The sequence below is a fragment of the Egretta garzetta genome, unplaced genomic scaffold (assembly GCF_000687185.1).
Source record: "Egretta garzetta isolate BGI_Z169 unplaced genomic scaffold, ASM68718v1 scaffold313, whole genome shotgun sequence".
NCBI lineage: Eukaryota > Metazoa > Chordata > Aves > Pelecaniformes > Ardeidae > Egretta > Egretta garzetta.
The window spans coordinates 2141721-2161820 of record NW_009259063.1 but is presented as its reverse complement, the minus strand read 5'-3'; the positions used below and the strand labels follow the sequence as shown (position 1 = coordinate 2161820).

General features: G+C 44.3%; 1 protein-coding gene across 1 annotated transcript in view; it reads right to left on the bottom strand.

Moving 5' to 3' along the window:
- TGFBR2 (transforming growth factor beta receptor 2) overlaps positions 1 to 20100 on the bottom strand; it is a 69362-nt gene that overhangs the window by 6604 nt on the left and 42658 nt on the right. The window contains exons 4-5 of the mRNA XM_009635149.2: positions 9807 to 10606; positions 5381 to 5522 (exon numbers count right to left, since the gene is read on the bottom strand). Of these exons, the coding sequence (XP_009633444.2) occupies positions 5381 to 5522; positions 9807 to 10606 (942 nt within the window). The remainder of the gene's footprint in view (positions 1 to 5380; positions 5523 to 9806; positions 10607 to 20100) is intronic.

Sequence of the window (20100 nt, the reverse complement as noted above, 5' to 3'; positions counted from 1 at the left end):
ACTGAATCCTCTCGCCGTAAATCATCCTTATGCTGTGGAATCTCAGGTGTCAGAACCATTTTGCAGTAATAGCTGGGGTTATTCATGGATCATGTTGACGTGCTACAGTAGATGTAGCAGATGTCAGTTTGAGGTAGGTTAAGATGTTTGTGCCTAGCTGCTTGTGCACGGCTGTATACAGATGCTGAATCTATTTTTCATGCCTTACATGTTTCTTTTGATTGCTTTTAGACCAGTCAGGCACTAAAAATGACAACTGGCTGAAGTACCACAAATACCTCAGGTACCATGAACTACAGCACCTTCAGCATTCAGTAATGGCAGAGTTCCTTCAACTTTAACCTCCAGCATTTAATCTTTATGGTTGTGAGCTACCTTGCACTAATAATCACTGTACCTCTAGTTTCCTTTGACACTGGCCTGGCCATAACTCTTTGAAAGGCTGGGGATGGATTTTTAGCCCCGGAGACATTACTGAAAATCTATTTGTGATGCCTGATGAATGCTTTGGCAAATTTGGCCCTGAGTTCCTCATGAAAAATATGACTTGCTCATGTAATCTTTTTCTACTCTAAACTCTTCACAGTGAGACTCTCTTCCTTTGGGTCAGAACAGCATGCTTGCAAACCCTGTCAACACTCCCTCATGTGACCTCTCTTACTGATTAGGAATGAAGAGAAAGGCTGCCAGCAAAAATCAACTGTGAAGCACAGTCCACAGCAGTGGGCTTGTGTTCGGGAACTTCTAGGTCCTTTTGAAACACCCCTCACTTTAGAGTTTACAAGGGGAGAACCACAGCAGGGATAAATCAATCGATGGTGGAGCTACTGTGACAGCTCATGCACACACATTCCCCTGTGTGTGTGCAGGTTGCGTCTTTCTTCATGATAGAGGAATTTGGGTGGTGGATCTACTTAGCTATTGCACAAAGGGATAATAATGCATAAAGCAGAGGCTGAAAAGCCATTTCATGGCCAAGTTTAAGGAGCTGTCAAATGCTTACTTCACATTTTCCCTAGGTTTCCCCGTTCCGCTCCTTCAGAATATGGGTGCTAGCTGGAAAGGGCGAGGGTGCATTGGGATGGGTGAACTCACTGTGCAGTTTCCCTTGCACAGACATGTTTTAAGTGACTTCACATCTGGTGATCAAAGACACAGCCACCCTTCCAAAGGTTTGGAAGCACACAAGCTCTGCCATCAGTGTATGGTTACAGGCTGCTTAGCCACTGTGTGCTGGGTCCTGAGGTGGGGAAGTGGAGGAACACAGAGCACATCAACACTCAACACAGAGTGTAGTGCAGCGATCTGATCTGCTGCTACCTGGGCTTGTTGAAGGATGGCACTTGCTACCTTACATATAGTACCATGGTGGCACTTAGAGAATTTCTAGGACATGAATTGCTGTCATGGAGTGACACTGCCCTGTGCCGATGTCATGGTTATATGCCACCAGAAGACATCACCAATGCAGACGTGCCCTAATTGGGCTCCACTCCACAGAAGGAGAGGTTTAAACCAGGCCCCAGCTGCAGCCACCTCAGGGCCCCATGAACAGGCACATCCCCGCTGTACAGGTTATCAAAATGCTCCCTGCTGCCAGAAACTGTCACCTTTCCACATCAACATGATGAAATCTGCGCATTTCATGAGGTACAGGATGCACAAACGTTTCGTTACCAAACTGTGGCGCTTGGCTGACTCTTTCCAAGTAAGCATAAGATTAATCAGCGATTTTATTCACATTAAACGCAGCTCTAGTAAAGCAAGTCTGCCATTTCAAACAAAGCCCTGCTGCTATACCGAAGCCAGCCACCGCTCCAGGCAGTACAAAACTGCATGAGCAACGTCGCCATTTTCTGAGGGGTTTCTCTTCTCCCTCTTCACCAACCCCGTGTCTCCAGAAGTTCCCTTTCCTCTCCTTCTCCCCTGCCAGCCCCAACAGTCCCCCACCCATAGCAGCTCCGATACAAACCAGATGGTTTTCTTTTCTTTCTAGGAGGCTGTCAGAGAAATTACACTTGCCTCAGTCGCCAAAGCTGTGTCGCTCTGAAAGCAAGTGGTTGAGATGAAAATTATATTTCTTGCAACATGCAGCATCTGGCGCACAGCTGTTGCGCTGAATGAAATACCAAGTTAACGGCAGCGTGGAGCAGTTGAAGTTCTCCCCAAAGTAGTATTGCTGAGTTTCTAAATATGCCTCTTAAATTATACACCGGTGAAAAATCAGTCAAACTCGGTCTTTGCCTCTGTCTCCCTTTCCCTCGTGCCCCATTTCTGCTTCTCCATATTTAGCACAACAAAGTAACAGCGAACAGTGTGGCCTTTCTCGAAAGCCGATCCCCACCTGCTTATTTACTACGGCAGCTTCACAGTATGGCTTATGCTGCTGGGTATTTTTGCTTAAACGTCTGCTGACTGAAAAGGCCTGGCATAGCGTGGAGACCGCGTTCGATGAAGCTGCTGTAGCGAAAGGACCTGCCTCCGTCGCCTCCCAGGCTCGCTGCACACCTGCACGCTGACAAATGGGTCCTGAGAGCTCCCCTCATAAAAGAAATAAATCACTGTACCTTCACAGGGCTGAAGGGCAATTAGCACCCCCTGCATGCTTCCCTCCCTAATTAAAATGGCTAACGCCGCTGCCTCAGCTTAAAACTATCGCTCCTGCCCTCTAAATTGCCACAGGTTTCTCTAGCGTCAGGGGGCTGACGCCGCAGTCAAGCCTGCCCTGCAATGATGGTGTCTGCACCTTTCGGGCTCCTTTGGAAAGACTGACTGCAATCAGCTCAGCCTACTCCAGCTTGTATGGGAGGTCAGTGCCTCAACAGTTTAGGAAGAAAAGAGGGGTTTGAGTGAGCAGGGGCAGCTCCTCGGGAAGGCTGCAAGGAGAGGAGGGAGTCTCACAAGTGACAGATGGAGCGAGAAAGCAGAGGGGGAGCTGTACTCATGAATTACTGTAAGGGTATTTCACCAGCTGGTTGCAAAGATAGCCAGACTGCGCGAACCAGGGGAAAATCTAAAAAGGAAATGAGAGAAACCGTGCGATGCTGCTGCAGCTCAGTGCCAGCGACAAGTTGAGGGAGCTACATCCTGGGAGTTGGATGTAATTGCTCTGGATGAAGACACTAAGCCCAAGTTCCTCCCCCCAACCCCCCGCTCAGATCTGCCCAAGTACTCCTGTGGTTTTGTTGGGGACTTCAGCCCTTGGAAAGATGACTGAAATAGGGAAATGAAAGTCAAGAAACGTGTTTCTGGAGATGAGGATGACTGAGGGATGAAATGAATAGGGAAAAATCAGGATGGGGGGGAGGGGAGGGGAGGGGCTAAGCTCCACCTTGAAAGCAAAGGGGATGCTGGGCCAGAGAAATCTTTCCTTTTCCTGAAATTACTTCAGCTCTTCTTCTCAAGGTTATAATGGGTCATTCTCTTCTAGATAAACACAATAGTGATCTTCCTTCCTTATGAAACTCCTTTTATATCCTCTTTTAGGCAGCTGCCTTCAGAGAACAGCAACAATAAGGTTAGCTCATGCCGCAATCTCCATTTCACTGTACTCTGCAAATATGAACAGGAAAGGATTCAGGCATCAGCAAAGACTCTACAGGGAAGAGCTCGTATTTATATTAATAAGGTGAGTTCCTAAATGCAAGAAACAGAGAGAGATCAAGAGACAGGGCAAAGATCCTTTTTATCAGGTTTTAAATCTCCTTGGCCACATTTACAAAGTGCTAATGAAAGGCTGAGGTTGTGCCAATGCATTTAGAAACAGGTATGACCATGACAATGAAATGTAGATAGGTTTGCCTTGGAATGTGCCAGACTGAGGTTCAGTTCCTGAAGCACCAAATGTTTTCTCCCTTGAAATGTTTGACTAGAAAAGAATTAATTTTTTTTCATGCTTTTATGTTAGCACTAGCTGTTTGCACACATACTCGCTTTGTAGCTTTCCCAGCAGGGTGCAAACAGGGGCAAATCTGTTGCCCGCAGTCCAGCCCACCCAACAAGACTAAATGTTGGTCAGACATAGGAGGAGACTGAGGTGGAGGCATTCCTCCTGCCTGCACATGGACGCTGTGTTGCAGCCCTGCAGCCAGTGGGCAGAGTGGCTTCAGAGACCTCCACGGACACCCTTGTGGTATCCCATGGATGTTAGTAGAGAAACAAGGAGTAGTTATGCACATCTTCCCACAGGACAGTGGTTTACCTCCTGTACACTATGTTCCCCATACTGTCATGCTCTAGGTTGCAAGGTTGCCCTGTGTCTGTGGCAGCCCTTCTAGATGCAAGCATGCCAAGTCTGATGAAAAGGGAGCCTCTGTGGTTTTGGAAGAAGGGTAACAAATCAAATCATAGTCACGTATCTACTATAATATCTGCATTAGTGGTACCTTTTACAGCCCCACTCCTTAGACTGCCTGTGAGAGCCCTGGACTGTGCAGCAGTTTTTGTTAGAATGAATGTTAGACCATACCAGCAGACTGAAGAACTCTGCCTGTAGCTTAGTCTCATTTTAGTCCCTGAAATAAGGTGAAAATCTTCAAACATGGCAATATGTAATGCAGATATCTTGAAAGCAACTTTTCTGATTTCTAGCACATACCAGTGCTGCACACTGGGAATTCTGGGGCAGCTTTAGGCAAAGCAGAAATGGAGATTTTGTTTCAGCGAACAAACTCTGAATATGAACAAGTACAGCAGCTCTTCCTGGAGCTCTTCTGATAGTCAGTTCCAATCATTTTTATTTTACTTCATACAACAAACACCCCTTGATTTCTCATATGGATGATCTCTTGCCACATCACAAAAAATGATGAGCAGCAGCTGGGGATTTTGGGAAAGCAGGAAGGTTTCTGTATCACTATGATGGCTCTTACTGAAATGATCAATTAGTAAATGTGACACTTATCTGTCCCTCATTAGGTTTCAGAATTAACATTCCATGAAAGTAAATAGGAGGCAGTTATCACTTCTTGGTCTTAATATTTCACATTTTATGATTCTATGATTCTATGATTCTATGATTTCACATTGTCTTATGTTTCCAATCATTTTGGGTGAGGTCAACCAGACTGAGTCAATCCATGACTACTCAAAATGTTATAGGAAAAAACAGGTATTAGTTTTCTTTAAAAGTGGTCTACCTAACAGTAGATTTATCTTTACATCAGTTCAGAACCAATTTTCTCATGCTCTCAAGTGCCTGCCCTTCAAGCATGTTCATGCACACATGCATCTCATACTACCAAAGGCCTGCTAATTTACAGCATCCAGGTACGCTAGTACAATCAGTGAGGGCTAAAAAGAATCACCTCAACCCCAGACAACCACAAGAGCATGTCTGTCCAAACATACTTTTGGGGAGAAGAAGACTGATGGCACTTACCTCCAACGCCGTTACAGCGAGATGTCATTTCCCAGAGGACCAAAGCCATGGAGTACACATCCGTTTGTTTGAAGGACTCCACGTTCTCCAGGTTCATCCTGGATTCTAGAACTTCAGGGGCCATGTACCTTGCTGTGCCAACCTACAGGAGAGGAGATCAGGGATAGCTCAGGAGCTGCAATTGTAATCCATGTTTTGGATTCTGCTGTGATTTAATTTCAGCTTTCACAGAAACAGTGCCATTTGACATGTATCCAAAAATTCAGGCCATACTTGGCACAGGTCATATTTTCTGTTGCCAAAGGAATCTGGCGTTATCCTGACTACCAACTTATTTGCACCTCCCTTGGTAAAGAAGAAAAAAGAAGCCCTTTTTAGTTCCTTAAGCAAATAATTTTGACACTAACAAGCTTTCTCGCTCTTTGGCTGTTCACAGATAAACTCTGCCCTTTGGGCCTGAAGCAATTGCCGCTGACCACGTGTCTTTCAGATGAGCTAGAAACACATTGCATTCTTTTGCGCTGCATATTACAGTGTTAGCTGTTTCTTTTCATGGTAGGCTTAAAAGGAGAGTGGTAAATGCAGGCCTGGCAGAAGTAAGCAAATACACAAATACTGAATGCAGAAGCACACATTTGAATCGAAACCAAAAATCAGCCCCTTTGTTTGAAAAGACGTTCTCATAGACTTTATTCATACTGAGCAATTTTCAGCAATGATTTTAGCAGCTTTGCTGAGATCTAGATTATGACAAAGTTTAAATGCCTGTTTTTATCACAAGAAAGGATTTAAGGAAGAATTTTTGTATCACTCAACAGTTGCTCTCAAATGACAAACTCTTCACAGCGTAGGTATAAAAAATGTATCCCCCTTGAAAAACTGCAAACATACTAAGTCTTTGATCAGGCAAAGAGAGTTTCAAATTGGAGACTGGCTAATGACAGAGATGAACAAGCACCAGCGGGTGATGCAGTAGGACCTGTGATTCAAATGAGCTATTTGTAGATTGCACTATAGCAATCACTCCAGAGCCCAGCGGCAAGCAGGACTGCAAAAGATCATTTCAGTTACTGGGTCTGCAATTGCAGGCAGCCACACAGTAAATGGACAGTCCCTGAGAGAGCCCTATGATATCCATTTTACAAGCTTCCGTAAACACGTCTTACCACCCCAGGCTCAGGGCAAATGGGAAGAAGTTCTACAAAAAGTGCAATGCACCGTAAGAAGACAGCAGGAAAGATCAAGGACATAGTTTTGCCACAGGAGCCTGCAACAGCAGAGGATTTCTGTGTGAAAAATATCCAAATGGTTGTAGGATCAAAGCCTTTATAAACAGAGGACAGGAAAAACCCCATGCGTTCAGTCTCAAAGTTAAACTCCCTGGATTTATTCATGGACTCTCTGATGAATGTAAGACCAGGCATGTGAGCAACATGAGCATACACTGAACGAGTACTTGGGACAATCACGTCTCAGCACCGATGAGTTGGCCAGCATCTCCCTCCCCTACAGAATAAGAACATATGGAAACTCTGCAGCAGAGGCTGTTCCTACCCCCCATCCATTCCCCAACACACAACTTCTTCCCCAAGCAGATCCCATCCAAAGCTTAAGAAGGGTTACCTGTACACTATGGCCCACAGTCTCACACCCCCAAATCCTTCTGATTTTAACAAGAGTTAATGGTGCCTAAATACAGATTCTTAACATTGCCACAAAGTGCTGTTCTGGTCTGGCATTTCACACTCTTTGCAGCAGTGAAAATTATTCTGCAGCTTTGCTGGGCAATGGAGGATCAAGTCCTATAACTAAAAAGTACAGTGGGAAATGCAGAGAAAATTTAAAATTACTTGAAGAATGGTATCAAATCGATCCCATTTCCATCCTGCTTAGGATTTATCATGTGTTCCACTCTGCTTGTATCCTTTTATCTGCATTTAGATTATTAGGTCTTTGGGTCAAAGATACTTTTCCTGCATCTCACGGAAACCTGAGGAAACCTGAGCCCCTACTCTCAAAGGTATTTTAGGTATCTAAACTACAGCAATTCAGAGTTGGTTGCCCCTCTGGAGTCTGAACATGCTTTCCCTTTGCAAAGACCAGTCTGATTTAAGTTCTTGCTTCTCCAAAACTTCAGTGAGGGACCACCTCTCTTCCTGTGGTACATGATAATTTTTGTGACTTTTGGATCTTTTTTACTCGAGTCCTTATGTTTCTTTCAAGCTGTTGAGGGATGCTTTGTGCCCTGAGGTGTGCCAGTCAGAGGGGCAGTAGATATCCCTCTTCATCTGATTAGGGAGACCATCTGTTACAAGGTTGCTGATGCTGCTGAGGTGAGGAACTGCTGGCCTTGCGGGCACCTACCGGTCCTTTGAACACAATGGGAGAAAGGTCCAGATTTATATACTCACATTAAGTAATGTCTGCAAATATTAACCATCATGGGTGGCCAAACTGAAAAGACTGCAAAGGTTCTAATGGAGAAAAAGATGGTTTCCAGCCAGTCACTATGGGCGCTGGTATTGTATGGTCAAAACCAGCTACATTTGCATGACATGGAAGGTAGCTGGGTAGATGGGAAAGACAACAGCTTTATAACCCCAATAACTTGCCTTGAATGTTACTAGAGCTGACCAGAGAAATGGTATTATACTCTTTTATCTGTTTCATAGGAAGCTAGAGGTTTCCTTCATTTAAGATTTGGGTTAGCTCCATTATATGCCTTCAAAGATTGGACCTCCTGGTGGAAAAGGTTTGAGTCAAAGGGTAAAGTTGAGAAATTACGCATCAGGCAAATTCTGGTGCAAGACCCCCTTTAGCAAAAGCTGCAGCACCGAGGCTGGCATGTTGGGGAATTTGAGTGGGTAGTGCTTGTGAGCCCAGAATAAACAAGGTGGAGGTTGAAGTGGAGCCACTTCACACCATCTTACTCCTGGTCACAAAGAACAATGACACTTAGCTGGATCACCCTCAAACAGAAGCAAAACAAAGCAAAACAGTGGGCCTCAACAGAAGTGCCCAAGGACACGGATTCCAAAGCAGTAACCTGCTCTGGGCAGCACTGTACTTTGTCATCGGTGTCAGTGTGGACTGGGGAAGTGGCAGAATCAACGCTACCCTCCTCCTTCCAAGTGTCTGTGAGCAGTGCCAGAGAAACCAGCTTAAAATATGGGTTGGCTTTAAGCAATCGAAGTGTCTGTGGGGTTGAGTTTCAGAGCCCCTGCCTTACACTGCCAAATACTCTGTTTTCACTTTATTCCAAATGGAACCAGTCTTACAACCTACAATATGGAGTGACTTCCCTGAACTCCGAAAAGGTCTGGCATGCTGGAGAGAAGTGATATGTAACTGTGAGTGGTGTTTGTATTATTTTAAGTACAGCTTCCTTGGTTATCATTACTCCCGGTGCTGGTTAATAAACCCTCTCCAAATGAGATCAGGACAGTTGCCTCTCACTAATGAGGCTTTCAAAGACAGATCTTCATTAGATAAACAACAGCAAAGCTCCCGTGAACTCAACGGAGCACTACTGACTGAAGAACCATTCCTGAAAATGTTCTAAACCAAAATATTAGTTCCATGTGAAGTAAAAGTCAGTATAAATGGACAGGCTTTGATGGCACCTATGTATGAAAATATAAATATAAAACTTTATTTATAAAAAATAATTATTAATTAACTTAACAAATGGTCTGAATTTATATGGGAGTTTTCATTAGAAGAGCCAGTATTTACAGATTTACTTGAAAAATTTCGTCTTCAAAACATTTGTAAACATCCTCCCAGCATCCCTATGAAGTAGATGGGTATTATCCATGTTACTTAGTTAAAAAATCAACAACCGGGCAATTAATTTTGTTTAAGATTCTTGCATTCGCTTGCATTTGGAGAAAGTGCTGCAATCTTAAAACAAGTTTATTTTTGGCCTTCTGAAGTTATTATCTGTCACTCTAGTTATCTGCTTATGCCTCTCAAAGATAGAAGACTGACTTCACACATGCTGAGTTACACCAGGAGTGGGTCTACTCACAAAAAACTGTAATGCCATCGGGCATGCAAACTGTGGCACAACCTCACAGTCACAATGTGAAGCGCATCCTTGTCATACATGCATGTGAGTTGCAACAACACCACAAACAGGTGCTAACAAGCTCATACGCACTTGGTGTACGTGTATAAAGAGTATGGTTGCATCACATACATATGCAGCTCTCTGATCATAACAAAAACTTCATTCCACATTTCTCATTGTTGCTTTAATGTTAAGTTTAGAGGCTTTTTGTTTATAAATACTGTCACTGTAATTTTGTAAGATTTGAAGTAGATATGGCAGCATAGAATTCTTCCTGTTTTCACCCCAGGAACCAACACACCAACTGGTACAACACCTCCACCACCCCTACCCCCTTTCAAACTTTTAACTCACCTGCCCACTGTTAGCCAAGTCGTCCACGGACAGAGAAGGGTCCAGTCTCAGGGATAACCCAAAGTCACAGAGACAGCAGGTTAAATCATTTTTCACCAGGATGTTGGAACTCTTTAGGTCTCTGTGCACGATAGGTGTTTTGGGGCGACCACAGGGTGTGTGATCGCTATGCAGATGGGCAATGCCTCGGGCCAAGGACCCACCCAGTTTCCAGAGGTCCTCCCAGCTGATAATGTGCCGTGTGAGATATTCCTGCAAGTTTCCTCTAGCATGGAAGGCAGTGATCAACCAATACTGTTTGCCAAGATCTGTCTTACGCTCCTCTGCTGTCAAGAATTGGAGGATGTTCTCGTGCTTGAGGTTTACGTCTGAAAAAATGTCTTTCTCAGTTTTCCAGGAAGCATATTCTTCATAGGGGAAAATCTTGACTGCCACAGTTTCATACTGCTCCGATGTGTTTTGCTTCAATTTGGCTTTATATACTTCAGCAAACCTTCCTTTGCCAACAACAATATCCAACTCAATGGGCAGCAATTCTGTGTTGTGGTTGATGTTGTTGGCACAGGTAGAGCTGATGTCGGAGCGGTCATCATCTAACATAATGGCACAAACATCACTGCAGTCCTTATGTTTCCTGGGCTTAACATTCTTCTCCCATGCCTTGTTGAGCTTTCTCTTCTTATGAGTGCGGTAGGCATAAAAGATAACAATCACAGCAACAGAAATCACCAGTAATGGGACAAGACTTATGATTGTGACTTTGGAAATTTCATCCTTCTCCTCTGGCTTATGAGGGTCACCTGTAAAGAAGAACAGAAGAAAGGCATACATTACATGATATAATAGCTTTATGTATACAGGAGGCTGTCAATAATTACAATTTTTATCCAGAGTGCAATACTCTGGATAGTGAGCTCCTCCACTAACAGTAAATAATAAAAATGATCACCACTTTCTTACCTCAAAATGTTGTTTTGTATATAGGCCTCCACTCACCAGGACTTCCCTGTCTGCTTATTTTATAAAAAGCCAGAACTGAATGAGCAAGAACCTAATGTAATTTAATAGCTTTGTTCTCTCTCAGGCTCTTAATACATTATGGATGAAATCTTCCCCTTCCTGAATACAATAGCCAAAGTCTCCTGCACTTACTCTGTCGGTATATTCTTGACAGATCTGCCCCTTTAACCAGTAATTACTAGAACACATTAGTTTTTCTAAGAACTGGACTGATAAATAAATAGGCAATGCAGCATGTGAATTCCCAGTTGCCCAGTTATCACTCCAGATCCAATATATTTCAGTGGCATCCATGTAAAGACATCTCCAGGAAGCTTTGTCCGCACACAACTACTGTGGGCTAATATCCAGGCACAATATGTATGCCTGCATATGTATCTGGAAAACTAAACTCATTCTCATACTTTGATGTATGTGAAAGTGTTACTAGAACACATTCAAACACCTGCATGTGCACAGGTGTTTGAATGCTGCAGGCACATTCAGGCATGTACGGCACATCTGAGAATTGTCACCCCCCCATGTACTTTTTGCATGGATTTATGTAAATTAAAACATCCTCTGTGCGTCCCTTGCTGTCCTGTTGTAAAGCAGTTGATGGTTCACTCCAAACTCCTTAGTTGGTGCAGACCACACACTAACGTATTCTTAGGTGGAACATATAGGGATGGAGAATAGAAGAACAGGAGAGTCATATTCTGGAATAGGGAGATGTTCTGGGAATGTTACAGAACATTACTCTAGAGGCGAGCACTGCCCTATCACCTCTAGCTGTGACCCTTCTAGTTCAGTTTGGGGGATTTCTCCCTTTGAGTCAGAGCAAACGTACTGTATTATCTTTCCATAAGGGAGGGGACTGATTGGAAGAAGCCCTTGGAGTCTAACCTGAGTGGACTAAAACAACTGAAGCTGCAACCAGAGTTGAGCAAGTGGCTTCTGCTGGCAGCATGATGCTCTGGTGGAGGCTTACAGCAATGTCGCTGACTCAGGTTCTGTGTATCAGGCCAAATAAGTCAATAAGAAAAAGTTTAATAAGCTCTGAAGGGAAATTGCCACTAACCACATGAGCCACTAACCTCTCTTTCCCCTACTCTGTGCCTCTCAAAATGAAGGTGAGCAAATGCTGAAAGGGGTGGGGGAAAAGTGTTTACGATTAGAACAAGGAGTACCTCTGACCCTCCAATTTCACATATAACCACTTTTCCATTGGGAACATGGTTAGCTGGCAAGCAGAAGGCGCCATCAGCAATTCAAAAGGCAGGTGATGGGACATCTGAAGAGTATATTCTTCTTTATTTGGAAGAAGGCCTGAATCCTGAATCAGGATGTGCTTCCTCTGTTTGAAAGGTTCATCAACCAGATGCAAAGCAAGTAATTCAATCCCAGCCTCTCTCACAGGGTTTCAAGGAAAAGGAAGTGCCTTTCCAGCACTGACATTCCCAGCTAGCACAGGTCAGTGGCATTCACTAGCAGCACCTACAAAGAATGTATTTCCTTCATTTATGCAAAAGACTCTTTTAAACCAATCCCTTCTTCCACACCTATGCAAACCAAAAATCCTTATTCTCAAGGGATTTCCCTTGGCAACAAAATGTTAGTAAATTTTAAACTTTCAAATAAAAAAAATACTTAAAAGTTCATCACAGATTAGAGGCACCCCATCTGCCTCTCAACGTGTTGAAGAGGGAAAAAGAACCCAAGGTTTTTTATGGCCTTTATTGGAGGAATATATTTAGAAAGTCCAATGTCACTGTCAGTAAACAGAAGATTTGCATTGTATATTCCCATGTGCATTCTTCACTCTCAGAAAATCTGCTTTATAAAGAGCTTGGGAAACACCCCGATGGAGGAGAACTGACTATGCTGTGGGATGGCTGTTTCAGAGTTTTGCTGCAAGCAGGCCACAACTGCATGAACTCAACTACGATCTGTAACAATCAAATAAAATAGTTGTGATGAACGTTTGGGATTCTGGTGTGGGTTTTTTTTTTTTTCTTGACCACAGAAAAGCATGCTTGAAGTTTGGACTCTGCTCTTGGAACTGAGTAACAGCTCATCTATCCCATACAGTATACTTTTAAACAAAGATGAACATGCCTCTTTAGGGCCCTTTAAGCCCCTTTTTCTTTGCCACAGAGCTGCAATATGTAGCCCAGTTATTTGAAATACAAATGTCTTTGTAAACAAAGGAGAAAAAACCCAAGATGTATCGGTTCTCTTTTAAATTTCTCCCCATGAGTCCAAGCAGTTGGAGGTAGCTGGGTGCCTATTCAGCTCAAACTGAGAAGAAACTCACCCAAAGCCGCCACTCCTTGACTGTTAGGGCTACCTGTCTGAGGGCACCGATCAGTCCTATAATGCCCTAGAGCAGGCTGTATTATTTTGGCCTACAGCTGGGAAGTCTCCAGCAGACTTAAGAGCCCCTTTGGCTCTTCCTCTTTTTGCACAAGAGAAAGCTCTGCTTTGCGGTGCCGGGGGATTTTTGGGTGGAAGGGAGAAACTGCTGATGTTGCAAACGTCATTTGAAAAAGAGTAAAAAAAAAAAAAAATTAATCAAAGCAGAAGCTGAGGAGTTTGGCCACTTCCCCTGAGCGCTGTCCCGTCCGCTTTGGCACTGTCCCTTGGAGGAAGCAGGGAGGCAGGGGGTGAAAAGCATATGGCTGCCCATCCCCAGCTAAAGCAGCGGAGACGAAGGGTGTGCTCACCTGCAGTTTTTCAGGCACTAGACAAGTCCCCCTTAAGGCTTGGGAAGTGCAAGAATGAGCACCCAACAGGGCGAACTGGGTGTCAGGACTGACAAGGCTGAACCCTGAGCTTTAGAGAAGGGGACTGAGCTGCCTGCCAGCAGAATTAAAGGGGACAACAGCAGCAAAGAGCTGGTGGCTCTGAGGGCTGGGCCGAGCAAGGCACTTCTGGAACTGCCTTTGATTTTGACTGCTGATATGAACAGAACAAAATCAGCCCTTCCAGCACAAGCTAAGGTTGGGGCATTTCTCTGTTGCATCTGTGGACGGTCAGGGCAGGATCAAACAGAGCGTATCTGCACAGTGGCTAGCCAACGTTTTCTGGCTTGACTACAGGAATCTAAGAATAAATACGTTCATTTGCTTACAAATAAACACCTATGACTCAAACCCCCTAATCTCAAAAACGGGAGCGGCAGCTTCCTCTTTCTGAGCACCGGAATGAGCAAAAACTGGCTGCACAGGCAGGCAAGGAAATGGTTAAGCAAGTGAAGCAGCCTTTCAGGTTTTGCAAACAAGCTCCTAAATAACTTTCCCCACCCAGAACTATTATTTAGGCAGATCAGTCCTTTCTTAAGCTTCAAAAGAGCCTATTAATACAGCATAACAATAGAGAAGCTGAGCTAAAAGAAAGCTTCCTGTCTGCGGTTTAAACTAAGCCCAAGCCATCTGCACAACCCCTAAACACTACCTAAGCCTTGAGGGAATTGGGCTCAGGTGCCAAGGAAAATGGAAGCACTGTACAGCCCCTGCTCAGTCAGGCAGCTTCAAAGCCCAAGAGCGCTGCAAATTCTTTAGGTTGGGTCGGGTGCCTTTGATTGCATTTCGGTGTCACTGAACTTTGGAAACAAGAACTAAAACAATGGCAATAAAATTAGGAGCCGTGCTTTAATGCCCAGGGCAGCAGAAATGAACAGCCAGTCCTGACAGAAGTACTTCAGCACTGCTTGTGCGAGTTCTGGAGTTGCTGCCTGTTCAACCGCTAGGCAAAGCCACACAGCGGGGCGAGACTATATTTGATATTGGCAGAACTCAGGTTAAACATCTCGACGCTGATGTATTTCAAGCTCGTCTAGCGTCTTCAAAACCCCCAGAAACACACAGTCACAAAATGCGGGCCCAGACCCGGGACTGTGATCTAGTTATTTTGCAAGCTCCTGAGACACAAAGCAGCCCTTTGAGCGGACTGGAGGACAACTCCGTTTTGCAGCAATTCTGAGGTTTCCAAAGTTTGGTTTCAATTCCACACTGGAATGAAAACTAACACTTTTTGAATGTTTTTGCATAAACAGAATTCTGTTCAAATGTTGCAGTTTGGCAAGAGATGTGAGTGCTGAATCCCCACCAGTGAGGGGGCTCGTCTGGGGTATGGCAGCTCCAAGTTCAAGTCCTACTCTGTTCAATTCGGGGAAGAGCTTTTCATCTCTGGTTATTCTGAGTCAGGCAAATATGAGTTCAAACCTTATGTACACACTGATTTCTGGGCAAATCACTAAGTAATAAAATATGGAAAAGTCTGCCCATCTCTTTAGTGCTACTTTCTGGATTAAAACTAATTCCACAGAATGTTTCATTTTCAGTGAAATGAAGTTCCACGCTGAGCAGCTGTTTGGGGTCACTTAATTTATCTCTACTGAAGAATCCTCAAGTGACAATGAAATTCTGTAGTTGAGTGTCTCATGTACCTTCCTGATATTGCTCTTTTTAGAATTAAAATGGTTTGGAAATCTTCAGCAAAAATTTTTTGATGGGAAATGTTGATTTTTCAAAACAGAAACTCTGCTTCGGACATTCCTGTACTTTTCCCTGAAACCCCTATCTTTAGGACAAAAGTGGTCTGAAAGTTGATCTGACTTTTGTTTAAAAACTCCTGCTAATTTTACAGGCATCGTTTTTTGGGCTTTGTGGATGGGGAGCTTTTTCACTGGGGGGCGGGGGGGGAAGCTTTTTCCTTAGGAAAATGGTTGATCCTGACACAAAATACTCAGAAATAATCAAACTCAAATGCTGCACCTCAAAATAACCTGCATTTTTTTATCTTGACAGTTTCTTGGAAACATAATTTTCCATCCTTGCTGGAGATGAATTTTTTTCAACTTAATAGTTTTGTGGGGCAGGAAATCAGTTCCACCCCTTCCTCAGCTCTACGCTGAACCATCTGATGGCAGAAGACAGAGATTACTAGATTTTAAAACCAGAGGGTACTCTATCTTGCTATCCAGTGGAAAATAAACCCTGACATTTCTTGTAGACTTTCCTGAAAGTTAAATTCCTGCAGCCCGTTCCTGAACTTGACAAGAGGTTTTTTGAACTAGGTAGACCAAATCTCTCAAGGTATACTGGTTTTGGCTGGGGTAGAATTAATTTTCTTCATAGCAGCTGGTATGGGGCTAGGTTTTGGATTTGTGCTGGAAACAGTGTTGATAATACAGGGATGTTTTCGTTACTGCTGAGCAGTGCTGACACAAAGTCAAGGCTTCTTCTGCCTCTCATCCCACCCCACCAGTGAGTGGGCTCAGGGTGCACAAGAAGCTGGGAGGGGACACAGCCAGGACAGCTGACCCCCACTGACCAAAGAAGTGTTCCAGACCATATGATGTCATTGTTAAAGGAGAAGCTGCTGCCCAAGCATTCATGCACCATTCAAGGAGTTGCACACACACCACCCGAGATTTTAACTGCTAGGACCGGAGTCCCTTCACAGCTGGCAGCTCCATTGGGCTGATGGGTGCCCCTTTTTGACTCCCTTGCTCACACCCCCCCTCACTCTCAGGCACTTTCTCTCCCCTTAGGCTTGACCCTAGGTTTCCCTGAAGCCCATTCTCTGACATGACATACAACAGATGAATTTAGTGGTAAAAACCAGCTTGAGCTGGGTGCCTCTGGAGAGGGACCCCACACAAAGAAATCCTTGGGCAATTAAAGTTCCCCTTCTGCAGTGGTTCGGTCGAATAGCAATATTTGAGTCTGGGCTCATCTTGGTTGGATCCTTTCTCTGTCTCCAGGCAGGACATTCCTTTTCTTATCTTAATGGGTACGGCTTCTGCTGATGGTTGTGGCTACCTTATCTTTCCAGTTTGCACTGGTTTTGGGGGCCTTCCTTCATATAGCTAAGGAAAAGTTCAGTACATGGTCAGTGCATCCAGGTGAAAGTGCACACCTTGGGGCCTAAGGCTTTAACAAGCCTTGCTAATAATGCTATGTATTGGATTCTGTTTGAGATACAAAGTGACTTCTACAACAGTCATGCTCAGCATATAAAGCTGGGGGAAGAAGAAGGAAGGGGGGGGATGACACGTTGGGAGTGATGGCGTTTGTCTCCCCAGGTTACCATTTCTTTGTCTTCCCAAGTCAGGGCATGATGGAGCCCTGCTTTCCTGGAGATGGTTGAACACCTGCCTACCGCTGGGAACTTGTGAATTAATTCCTTTGTTTGCTTGTGTGCACAGCTTTTGCTTTACTTATTAAACTGTCTTTACCTCAACCCACCCGTGAGTTTTCTCACTTTTACCCTTCTGATTCGCTTCCTCATCCCACTGGAGGGGAGTGAGCAAGCGGCTGTGGGGTGCTTAGCTGCCAGCTGGGGTTAAACTATGACACAAGGCCAGTAACTTGCATTTGAGCTTCATCTTTTAGTCTAAAGAAGATACTGCCAGGGTATCCAAAACACAGCATCTGCTGAAGCGGCCTCCTGGAGAGGCACTGGCTCTCATAGTTGGCGGGTCTGCCTGGCCTGTTACAGGGGCTCAAAGATAGTAGAAGTGACAAGATAAAGCCATCTCTAGAGCCTGTTTCTAAAGCACTGCCATCCTCATGGCTCAGAATGTGGGCCCTAAGGATGTTCACTCATTCACTTGACTTTTTGGTTATTTGCCAGCCTGGATGTTGCTCTACAGTCAACATATGGCTGGCAAACCAGACCCAGCCCTTAGAGCACTCAGTGCAGGCCATTGCCCAGTGCCACCACTTACCTCTTTTCCGGAGAGATTGTAAAACAAAGGTACAAGCACTTTTGGAGAGCCATGTCACACTGCTGCTCTCCCCTGGGGGCCAGCAGCTTTGCCCTTGGCACATGGCTACTCACGATCAGGTGATCAGGACTGCAGATATCTCCCTTAAGCCTGGGGAAAATCCCGTTATGTGACCCAGTTACAAGTGTTACATGTTGGAAGAGTCATGCATATGCATCTGTCACCTGATGGGAATGGCTGCATCTTAGTCATGGGGGTGGGAGGCAGGCAACTTGATTGCCTCTGGGTGGTTTACGTCAGTAAAAAACCTGGGCAGCAATGATGTAATGGATGTTTTATCTATTGCAAGCAGAATTTCATTTTTCAACTGATTGCCAAGTATGCTATTCAGCACCCAGGAGGTTTGAGAAACTCTTAAGCTCTAAGACAGAACAAATAGTTTGTTGCTGTTTTATTCCCTCACTCCTGGCTAGAAAGTGTAATTCCTTGGTTTGCTGGCACAGCGCTCATTTGTTTAAAGTCTCCCACCCCTGGTTGCATTCCCTTCTTATCTCACCCATTCTAGCAGGTCACTTCATTGTGTGCACATGGCATCTCTCACACATTTTTGCTTTTGTAGCTGAGGTTTCCTAATCAGCGATATGAAAGCCGACATATTCTAACTTTATGTGACGTGACTGCGTTTCTGCGATACATGCCTCAGTTATACAACTCTGTGTCTGCTGCTGTTTGCTGGTGGTTTTCTGGAACAAATCAATCTCTCCAGTTTCAATATGTTCCAACAGATGCCACACATTAACCACTATTTTTATTCTCAGCCTGAGCTTCACCCCTCCAACCTTTCCCAAAATATTATGTTGCCAGTGTTAGTTACAGTTTGTTTCTGTCTGTAATTATTAAAGTCTCTTCCATGACAACCTGATAAAAGGTTGGCCACAGTCCCACACTTATTAAGCTCTCAAGTGATGCAAATTGTAACAAATATGCCAACCAGACTGGAAGAGCTCTGCCTAGTTTGTTTTTACCCAAATCTGTAACTGAGCTCCGCGTGGTTATTTTCCTAGGAAGCAAACAATATAAATAACACAGAGCAAAACAAAATTTTGGCTTCTTTTGCCTCTTTCCATTCTATTTCCTTTCTATCCCACTAAGTGAATCAGATGTTCAATATTAGACAAGCCTGTCCTTTGGTTACATACAGCTGCAGGCATTGGGTGGGACTCTGGGGCCGCAAATACCTAAGAGGAAACATAGAGAACAATGCCAACATACAAGCGGTGAGAGGCTCTGTGCAATGTTATGTAATGCTACTGACCTCTTTTATGGGGCAGCTGGAAGACAGTTACCTTCTGAACATGTTAGTTGGATAACAGAAACACAGATTAATGAAAGCCTTTGTTAAAATCCACTTGGAAGCAGTCCAGCTGTAATCATCGCCCTTCTGCTGTTCCTTGAGCACTGGACAACTCATCACATGAGTATGTATGGCCTGGAGGCTTTTTGTGCACAGGTCTTAAGTCTGCTCTTAAGCCTGAGATCCTCCTACGTAGTCAAGCAAAATCACTAACGCTTTGACTCTAGTAAGGAGAGGAAGAGGAAAGAAAGAAAGGAAAAGACAGGGGCAACATGTTAGAGACAAGCGAGAGATACCAAGTTAAGGAAATTCTAAAACATTATCCACATCTCCTGCGATCCAGGCACAGGACAAGGCATCACACAGGCATGCTTGCGGTGGTTCAGGCAGCAGAACAATACCAGGTCTCCCAGGTAACAACTGTACACAGTGAGCAATCACAGCACTTGACACTGCAGATCCGTAGGCTGTAATTTGTTCAGGCAAGTGACTCAGCCACAACTGGTTAATCAAATACTCTTACACTCTCAATTAGCAAACCTAGTAAACCCATGATCAATGTGAAGATTGTTAGCAGCACAACACCCTCCCCGCCTCTGCCACACTTCTCCAATTAGCTTCATTATTCTCATAAACCCTTGCTGACCTGACAGTCATCTCTATCACTGAAGTCATGGTATTTCAAGGCAACAGTTTGGATCATTCAGATAAACATTTAAACTTGTATACGCTGTTGCTACTAAAGGTTTCTCCTATATTACAAATGGGTGTGGTGGGAATGCCCAAAATAATGACCTCATCTTGGCAGTACATGAGGAATAAACAGAGACTACCTGAACCATCCAACAGGCACCTCAGCTGCAAACTGCATGGAGATCTGCATAGCACGGCAAGAGAGGTGAGGATGAAAAACGATCACCACGTACATCATGAGAATGACTCTGAACCAAACAGAGCTGGGCTACAGGTCTGCAAATCCTGTTTCCAAATTTTGAGATATCAGCATTTTTGCTTGGATTTGACCTCAATGCCCAGGATAACAACTGCATATATAGCGACAAGAGTACTTAAAGGATTTGGTTTCCTGTCTGCAGTCTCCAGTGCTGGGGTCACCCTTTTGCACCACTGAATGAACACGCCTGAAGGAGCCTGCACAACAGGAAGAAGTGGCTCTGCATAGCAGTTAGGTCCTGCAGTGAGTAACG